Below are 10565 nucleotides of genomic sequence, written 5' to 3'. Positions count from 1 at the left end.
GAGGTGGGTGCCAGCTCCTTCCCTGCCCCTGCACCCAGCTTCTGTGGTCACGGATCGCAGAAGCCGGGTGCAGGGCAGGGAAGCAGCGGCCGGGGAGGCTGGTGGAGGCTGCTTCCCTGCCCACGCACCTGGCTTCTGTGATCGCCCCTGCACCCGGCTTCTGCGGTCACGGTCGCTGTCTGTGTCTGCGTCCCTGCCCCACCCCCAGGCTTCTCCGATTACCCACTGGTGGCAGGACAGCCTCCAGGGCCGACCTGTGCCCTGCTCCCGGGCTCTTGCCTGCGCCTGGGTTTCTGATCATTGTCTTCCATCCTTCCCCTTTCACCTTAACCGCCATCTTTGTTGGCGGTTAACCGCCATCTTAGTTGGCGGTTAATTTGCATATCACCCTGATTAGCCCATGAAAAGGGTAGCAGTCTTATGCCAATTACCATTTTTCTCTTTTATTACTGTAGATGTTTCTATCTCTCCCTCTCCCTTCCTCTCTGAAATCAATAAATATATTTAAATAATAATAAAAATAATAATAATTGGAGGAAATCATTACTCATGGTTACCTGTGAGAGGATTAGTTTGGAGGTGGAGAACAGAATTATTTTTCATTTTATACTTTCTCACAATTCAAATTTTATATCATGCTAAAAAACTTTTTTTTAAATTGAGGACACGGTTGTGGTAGAGCAGGATAGGAAAGTGCCAATCCTCTCAAGGAGAACAAATAATCCAGAAAGTGGTTATTTTTCATAAAATACATGAAAGCTCTTTTAAGACCATTAATTCCTCAGGCTCTGGTTCTGTCATTACTAACACACTTCAAGGTTCATTAAGATAGTTTCAGAGCCCTTGATCACCAAAAGGTGTGTTTGGAGCCTAGTAAATAAAGTACAGTAATCCTCCCTTATCTGAGGTTTTACTTTCCACATTTCAGTTACTCTCAGTCCACCATGGTCCAAAAATATTAAGTGAAAAACTCCAGAAATAAATAATTCATAAGTCTTAAATTGCACATCATTTTGAGTAGGGTGATGAACTCTCGCCATCCTAGCCAGGACATGAATCATCTCTTTGTCCAATGTAAAGGGTGTCCCAAAATTCACGCAAGAAGTAATTTTGATAGAAAACACAGGTTTATAATTAAAAATTGTAAATTTTTTATTGATTCATAAAGTATACAGTATAGGGTTATGTATGAAATAGCATACATAAAAACTGGATTATAATGTCGCGATAGTGAGCACCATTAACTGCATTTTTCTTTGGGGTTTTTGAAGTCTAAGATTTATGCCAACAAGCCCACAACCACCCATGCCTTGAAGGAGTAAATTGAGCACTGTATCAACGACATTCAGCCACATTTATGCAAAAACGGTCATGGAAAATTTCAACAAAAGAGTATATATGTGCCAGCAAAGCCGTGGGGGCCATTTACCCGATATGCTATTCCAAACATAACCCTACACTGTATACTTTATGAATCAATAAAAAATTTATAATTTTTAATTATAAACCTGTGTTTTCTATCAAAATTACTTATTGCATGATTTTGAGACACCCTTTCTCTACGCTGTATTTGCTTGTTAGTCAATTAGTAGCTGTCTCCGTTATCAGACTGCCTTTTGCAGTATGGCAATGCTTGTGTTCAAGTAACCCTTATTCTACCTGCAGTGATGCTGCCAATATGGATATGCCAAAAAGAAGCCATATAGTGCATGTATGTGTAGGAAAAAGCATAGAATTTACAGGATTCTGTACTATCCTTGGTTTCAGGTATCTACTGGGGGGTCTTGGACTGTATCATCAGTGGATAAAGGGGACTACTGTATCCTCCAATTACTAAAAAGATGTATTTCCCAGAGTAAATTAACAAAATGACATCCTAAATTATAATTGGATCTCCTGTGAGTTTATCATGAAATGAACCCTGTAACCTGATCAAATCTGCATGAACCAGTAATGCTAGGTTTCTAGAGGCCTAAGACAACTCCCTCAATTGTTTTTGATGCTCCCATCTCAAAAGCTACAAAACCTGTCTTTGACATTTAAGTCTGGGCTTCTGTATTACAGAGCAAGAAAAAGCAACTCCACAGCCAGCCCCAGTGGCTAGACCAGTGATGGCAAACCTTTTGAGCTCAGAGTGTCAGCATTTTGAAAAACCCTAACTTAACTCTGGTGCTGTGTCACATATAGAAATTTTTTGACATTTGCAACCACAGTAAAACAAAGATTTATATTTTTGATATTTATTTTATATATTTAAATGCCATTTAACAAAGAAAAATCAACCAAAAAAATGAGTTCACGTGTCAGAGGTTCGCCATCACTGGGCTAGACAGAAGATACAAGCAGGTAAACTCAAGTCCTATCATTTTATTTGCCAAGATCTCCTCACTTAGAAAAAAACAAAATGGGTTAAATAACAAAGCAGCAAGCCCTATTTTAATGTTTTTCTGTCAGCTCCTTTTCATCTTTACTAGTGACAACTCTAGTGATGCTTAAGAGCACAACACACCAACACTGGGGGTTCTATACAGATCCCACTTGAGGAAAGGACCTTTCCAAAGGACACTATGCACCAAGCCCCTGGGCGTGGCTGCACTAAATATAAATATGCCTGGGCCTATTTGTAGGTTTCTATATGTCTGAAGAAAGATTACACCCAAGAGTTTCATTGACTTAAACACTCAAAATAAAATCAGCTCCTATTTCGAGATAAGCTCTGTAAGTGACTGAACCTTGAGACCAAGGCCCAATTAATCCAAAGATGATTAGAATTCTTTCTAGAATCATGCTGAATAATGCACTAATGAGTCTGCTCCCGACTGTGAGGGGTCAAACAGGCGGTCGCCACCAGGTCAACCATGGTTAGAATTTCCAGTATTGTCAGTAAGACAATCTGGCTTTGTGTCTTCTGACAGAATGTACTGTATGTACCCTTGAGTACACTCTCTGTCCTTCAGTAAGGTGGCAAAGACCCCAAGCTCATACAATGAATGGAAGGCCTAAAGCATGTCACAAAGTTCACTTGCAATAAAGCAAATCAATGCAAACTTATGTTGACATCAACAAAGTTCATATGGCAAATTTTTTAAATAATACCCTGTCTTCCTTTCAGTGCAATTGATAATTCTCTGCATTTACAAATCTTCCTAAGAGATACAGAGCTACTCTTTCAACTTCTTAGTTCTAATTCAACTTTAAATTAACATGAGGCAGCGCAACGGGCATAGCTCAGTGGTTGAGCATAGACCTATGAACCAGGAGGTCATGGTTCGATTCCCAAATGGGACACATGCCCCAGGGTTATGGGCTAGATCCCCAGTGTGGGGGCATGCAGGAGGCAACTGATCAATGACTCTCTCTCTTCATTATTTCTATCTCTCTCTCCCTCTTCCTTCCTGAAATTAATAAAAACATATTTTAACTAGTGGCCCAGTGCATGAAATTTGTGCGGGGGGGGGGGTCCTTCAACCCAACCTGCACCCTCTCCAATCAGGGACCCCTTGGGGGATGTCTGGCTGCCGGCAGTCGGACATCCCTCTCACAATGGCCAGTCAACCCAGTCTAATTAGCATATTACCCTTTTATTAGTATAGATAGATTATATAGGATAGCATTGCTTAAATTAGGGGGGGAGCCTTTTTCTGCAGGAGGAGATGCTTTTGGCAGACAAAAATACATAATTCCTATATCTGGACTGATAGCCAGCCATATGCACTATACTGCCAAACTGGTCATTAAAAAATTGAACTGCTTTCTTACACCTTACACCAAACAGCTGTTGCCCTTAAAACTCCTCCTCAGCTCCCACCTTAGGTTCTGCCATCGCAGTTCACTCAGATTAGGTTCTGATTGGTCGATTTCTATGCCAGTCAGTCAATAGCTCCGCCTCCTAGGCAGCCATTGGCTCCTCGCAGTTCACCCAGATTTGGTTCTGATTGGTCAGTTTCTATGACAGTCAGCATCTCCAGACCTATCTCTGGGCCTGATCAGCAGCCGCCCCAGGCTGCTGACGAGCGGGCTGAACTGCTGACCTCTGAAGGAGGGGGGAGGGGAGGAATGGCTACTGGTGAGGCCCAGAGAGAGAGAGGCAAGGGCTGATCAACAGCTGCCACAGAGGCTGGGGATCAGACCCTGCTCTCTCCGGGCCTTGCCAGCAGCCGCGGCAGCTGCTGATTAGCCCCACCTCTCTCTCTCTCTCTCTCTCCCCGAGAGGTCAGCAGTTCAGCCCACTCGCCAGTGCCCGCCCACCTGAGCCTGCTGCGCACACAGCCTGGCGTTCAGTTGTCCCTTCAGTCATTTTGGACGTTACAGACCCTGACTCTCTCTATATAAATTAGTTAATTAACATGAGGCATCTATATATATAAAAGCCTAAGCAACCAAAAGACCAAAAGACTGGTCAAGCGGTCGCTATGACACACACTGACCACCAGGGAGCAGACGCTCAATGCAAGAGCTGCTCCCTGGTAGTCAGCGCACTCCCACAGTGGGGGCGTCGCTCAGCTGACCAACGCACGCCAGATGCCGGGCTCAGGGCTGGCAAGCACAGCTGTGGCAGCGCAAGCCTCTCCCGCCTCCGCAGCAGCACTACCGAGTGGCATTCGTGGCAAGTGCAGCGGGGCCAGGATGAGCGAGAGCGGTGTGGGGCCTGGCCTGGACTCAGGCTCCTCCCTGGCCGCCTGCTGCTTCGTGCATTACTACATCTCTCGAAGGGTGTCGGACTGCCAGTTTCAGCCCGATCCCCACAGGCCAGGCCCTAGATCAGGCCAAAACCACCAGTCCAACATCCCCCAAGGGGTCCTGTATTGCGAGAGGGCACAGGCCAGGCTGAGGGACCACACTGGTGACAAATCCATGCACCAGGCCTCTACTTAAATAATAATAACTGAAAATTTTAGAATGGCCTCAATTCTTTTTCCCAAAAGAAAGACCTGACAGGCATAGCATTCATTTATGTGGAAAACCAATAATACTAAAAACCTAATTCTAGATTATATGCTTATCGACAGTCAATTCTTTGTAGATGCTAAACCAGAATTCTTTGGATCTCCCTCACAATGAGCAAAAAGCTTCCCTACCAACTTGGACACAGATTATCCCAAATTAAAACACTGCTTTTTTCACCATTTTGCCCTTTTTAGTTTCAGAGAATCACTATCACGGTAAGGGCCAGGAAAAGGCCGGCCAAATATACCATCTAACAAAATTATTTATTCTGATTTAACGGCAACTTAAAATATCACAAAATGTACCTAAAATAATGCACAAAGTTAGTCATGATTTTAAATGAGTAATGTCTAATGCTAAAGATAAAAAACAACAGCAAAAATAATCTTCTAAAATATGTACATTTAAGAAAGAGTAAGATTGGGAACATTTCAAGCATATCTGCCCACTCCCAACTGACACTACAATTTTTATTATTTTTCTCAAACACTCTAAAACTCTGAACAGAGGGTGTAGCTTGTATAAAATGATGAACAAAATAATGTACCATATTCCTTTATAATACTTGAAAATAGTAGCATTCACGCTATAATTTCATACTATCATCTATAGTATTTTCATCAAAGCTGTATAACACAATGAAAAATGGTTGTACAGAAACCAGCAGCCTCAGTGTCTCCATGTAAGCCACATTTTATTTTTAACTGTGTGTGTGTGTGTGTGTGTGTAACATTCTTCCTTCCTTGAAATGCAGGTAATAGTGGCCAATAGAAAAAGACCTATCAGCTCAAAACTGCATCTTGTATTGGGCTAAACCACAGTAAGAGTAGGAAACCTACTCCAAGCTGTCAGAGCAAGGACTATATAAATGGAAATTAATCAATATCCTAAAAAAAAAGAAATCCCAGATAGCAAAATGTGAATACCTGGTTGTGCCCATGGCTGCTGTGAGAGAGTGTACTTGGGTCCTCCCTGACTGGCCATTGTTTTTAATGCTGAAACCTAGTAAAAGAGACAAAAAAAGTTTCATTTCATTGATGACAAATTAAACTAGTACTTCTCTCAAAAGATATTTACCACTTTTTAAACCTACCTATATATAGTCTATATATATAAAAGCCTAAGAGACCATTATGACCGAACGACCGGAATGACCAGACAACCAGCCAGTAGCTATGACCCACACTGACCCAGACCTTGCTGCTGGGGCCCTGACAGCCTCAAATCTGGTTCACCTACACCCTGGATGCAGACAGGAGGAAGGAGGAAGCCTGATTCCTCATGGAATCAGCCATTGGCTAGCTTGCTGCTAGGGCCCTGATAGCCCCAAATCTGGTTTACCCACAACCTGGACTCAGACAGGAGGGAGCGGGGAGCCCGATTCCTCACAGAATCAGCCGTTGGACAGTGTGCTGCTGGGGCCCTGACAGCCCTGAATCTGGTTCACCCGCACCCCAGACCCAGACAGGGCAAGATGGCCCCATTCAGCCCTGATCACTGGTCAGGCCTAGGAACTCCACCCGTGCATGAATTCGTGCACCAGGCCTCTAGTTAAAACATAATGAGTCTGGTCGGTGTTACTCATGGTTGAGTGTTGACCTATGAACCAGGAGGCCATAGTTTGATTCCAGGTCAGGGCACATGCTTAGGTGGCAGGCTTCATCCCCAGTGGAGGCAAGTGCAGGAGGCAGTCAATCAATGATTCTCTCTCATCATTGATGTTTGTATCCCTCTCCCCGTCTCCCTTCCTCTCTGAAATCAATAAAAATATTTTTTAACAAATAAGAGTTAAAAAAATAAGTCTTCTAACAACCTAAGAATGTTCTCTACACACTCACACATTTTATTTTACTATGCAAGCCCATATCCTATGTAATAAAAGCCTAATATGCTAAGTGTCCGGTCGTCCAGTCATCAGTTCAACCAATCAAAGCGTAATATGCTAATGATATGCTAAGGCCACTCAACCACTAGCTATGATGTGCACTGACCACCAGGGGGCAGACAGTCACCCGGTTGACCAGTCACTATGACATACACTGACCATCAGAGGGCAGACACTCCAACGGGTAGGTTAGCTTGCTGCTGGGGTCCAGCTAATCAAGACAGAGCAAGATAGGCCAGACACACCCTGGAGCCCTCCCGCAATCCCTCCTCAGCTGGCCAACCTCTCAAATCTCTCCCCAGTCCTAATCATGCACCGGTGGGGTCCCTTGGCCTGGCCTGCGCCCTCTCACAATCCAGGACACCTTGGGGAATATTGGAGAGCCAGTTTCAACCTGATCCCGCGGGCCAGGCCGAGGGACCCCACTAATGCATGAATTCATGCACCAGGCCTCTAGTATATTTATAAAATCAGTCCAAGCTTAAAACAAGCTGAGGACATTTTGTTGATGAGACTTACATCCAAATGGTAAGTACTGACACCTAAAGGCATACATCCAAATGAAAGATCAAATACTGTTTCCTTTCTGTACCTATGGATGCTGTTTTTCTTACAATCATTTATCAAGGTGCAAGCACTGGTTGCCTTATAAAATGCCAACTATAATAAAAGAGGCACAAAAAACTTCACTTACAGATTTGCTTTTAAAAAATCATTTTAGCCCGGCCAGCGTGGCTGGAGTGGTTGAGCATCGACCTACGAACCAGGAGGGCACAGTTCAATTCCCAGTCAGTGCACATGCCTGGGCTGTGGGCTCAATCCCCAACGTGGGTGTACAGGAAGAAGCCAATCAATGATTCTCTTTAATCACTGATATTTCTATCTCTCTCTCCCTCTCCCTTCCTCTCTGAAATCAATAAAAATATATTTATTATAAAAAATTAAAAATCATTTTAAAGTTTTTCAATACAATACTCACTAGGAAAAAGGGAAAATTTGCTCCACAAATTCTAAGATGCCATGTCTTAAATGATCACATATATCTGTGAACTCTAGTGCTTACATTTCATGCTTCTGTGTGTGTGTGTGTGTGTGTATGCATGTTTGGGATATATACCATATGCACATATGTATATGGTATATATCTTTACCTCTGACTCACTCTATGCCAACAGGGCAGGGAAGACCTAAATTTGGAGTAAGATAACATACAAGGGATGCTCAGTCTTCTACTAAATACGTTGACTGGAAACTCAATGAGGAGCAGTGAAGGGCCAGAGTTGGAAAAGGAAAAATGAGGCACCATAGAATGAGAAGAGGGGATGGAATTGTCTTCTCAATGACGATTAGAGAAGGGTCTTTCCTTCACAAATCCCACAGTGAGGAGAGTATGAAAGAGATGCATGAAAAAAAAAAAGAGAGAGAGAGAGAAATGCATGAGCCCTTACTGGTCTGGCTCGATTGTGTGTCTGGTCAGGGCACATGCCAGGGTTTAGGACTTGATCCCCAGTAGGGGGCGTGCAGGAGGCAGTTGGTCGATGTTTCACTTTCATATCAATGTTTCTTTCTCCCCCTCTTCCTTCCTCTCTTAAAATCAATAAAAAAATTTTTCTAAAAAGATGCATGACTGCCCTACCCGGTTTGGCTCAGTGGATAGAGAGTCGGTCTGCGAACTGAAAGGTCCCAGGTTCGATTCCGGTCAAGGGCACATGCCTGGGTTGTGGGCTTGATCCCTAGTGGGGGACTTGCAGGAGGCAGCCTATCCATGATTCTCTCTCATCGTGGATGTTTCTATCTCTCTCTCTCCCTCTTCCTTCCTCTCTGAAATCAATAAAAATATATTTTTTTTTAAAAAAAGATGCATGACCAGCTTAGCTATATTTAGGTCCCCACTATAGACACGTAGTATGTTCATGGAGAACCATTATATAATTCAGACTTGGAATACATATTTCTACATAAGCCTCTAATTTTTAAAAAGTGTTCATCATGTCCAGAGTCTTTTAAAATGCACAACTGTATAATACTACCAGATTTAACAAACTTACACTAATGTCAGCTTGGAGAATCACATCAGTCAATTTTCATTCTCTTGATTTCAAGGAAACTGTATTTTTCTAGAAAAACCCTTTAATCCTAGATTTCATCATAATCAACTTGTTTCTATGGGAAGTTTCACTCTGCTGATGTTATTACAAAATATTCATCTACAGTATTTCCCACCAGTATTAATGTGGAATCTTCTCCCAAAAATACAGGGTGGGGCGAAAGTAGGTTTATACACAAAACAGGTTATTTTTGTATTATTATTTGTTAATTATTGTATTATTTTCCATACAAACAACTATAAACCTACTTTCGCCTCATCTTGTACAAACTATAATCTACAAGCTGGTTTTACATTAGTAAAAACTATGATGACTTATGAATAAATTACAAAGTATCAATATCTGTACCATATTTTAAAAGTTGGAACCTAGGAGGAAAACATTTCCACCATCTCTTTTTAAATTTACAAGGTAGAGAACGATCTCTCTCTCTCTCTCTCTCTCTCTCTCTCTCTCTCTCTCTCTCTCTCTCTCTCCCTCCCCCACCCGCCGCCCCGCGCCCCCAAATACTTGATATGAGTAGACTAAAAGCCACTAAACAGTAACATGCCCCAACAATAAATAAAGAGTAGTTTGACTGGTTTAACATTTCTATATTTGTTTTTTTTTGGTAATTATTGTTTTTTAAAACTAATCTATTCTGTTTTTACCTCAGGCTCAGGTATTAGTGTTGATGCCTGCAACAAGTCACTAATGAACAATTTGCTTAGTTATCTCCTGGTCATTTCAAGGACACATCTTGTCTCCCAGTTAAGACTTAGTTAAGTAAAGTTGAGAGAAAAGTCTGCGATACTTCTATTCTTTTTATGACGTTTTCTAATACAAGTCTGGACAAGCAGTAAAGGCTCAATAAAGTAAAGTTAATTTCAAGACTTTTTAAACATCTTTATGAGGAAAGTCCTTAGTAAAAACACTTAAATTTTTTTTTGATGATTAGATTGTAACAGGAAAGTCAAAACAGTCATGATCTAAATTTTTCAGTGGCTGGCATTAGATAGTTAATGGATTTTAGCTAGGAGACAGAGAAAAACAGATGATTATAAACTCATATATCTGGTGATTAACAATGCAATGAGCCCTGACCAATGTTGCTAAATGGTTAGAGCATCTGCCTGTACACTGTAGGGTCTTTGGTTCGATTCCTGATCAAGGGCACGTCCCTGGGTTGCAGATATGATCCCCAACCCTCAACCCCAGTCAGGACTCACGAGGGAGGCAACCAATCAATGTGTCTCCTTCACACCGATCTTTCTCTCTTCCTCTCTCTCTCTCTCCCACTTCCCTTCCACTTTCTAAAAATCAATGGAAAAAATATCCTCCAGTGAGGATTAACAACAACAACAAAAAAACACAATGCAATGATACAAAATCAATTTTCAATTATCCGTGCAAAGGGAAGGGAGAAATAGCATGTAAAACAAAGAGGAAAATAGTTCACCCACTTAACAGGAAGCCCTGATAAGCAGGACTGCCATGCAGGTGCTAATCTAGGAAAAGTGAGAGTCCCAGACCACATGCAGATACTCTCAATGTAACACAGGTAACCAGAGGTCTGCTATAAGCAGTTTTTATCTAAAAATTCGAAACAAAAAGCTTCTATAAAAAGAAACAAGGTGATGTCCTTG

The 10565-nt window shown here is 42.2% G+C and overlaps 1 protein-coding gene across 1 annotated transcript in view; it reads right to left on the bottom strand.

The window, feature by feature from the left end:
- The window catches only part of COG3 (component of oligomeric golgi complex 3), an 85742-nt gene that overhangs the window by 10464 nt on the left and 64713 nt on the right, over nt 1-10565 (bottom strand). Inside the window, exons 18-19 of the mRNA XM_006757185.2 lie at nt 7352-7492; nt 5874-5949 (exon numbers count right to left, since the gene is read on the bottom strand). Of these exons, the coding sequence (XP_006757248.1) occupies nt 5874-5949; nt 7352-7492 (217 nt within the window). The remainder of the gene's footprint in view (nt 1-5873; nt 5950-7351; nt 7493-10565) is intronic.

Source organism: Myotis davidii, unplaced genomic scaffold, assembly GCF_000327345.1.
Source record: "Myotis davidii unplaced genomic scaffold, ASM32734v1 scaffold533, whole genome shotgun sequence".
Classification (NCBI taxonomy): domain Eukaryota; kingdom Metazoa; phylum Chordata; class Mammalia; order Chiroptera; family Vespertilionidae; genus Myotis; species Myotis davidii.
This window is presented reverse-complemented; position numbering and strand designations above follow the sequence as displayed.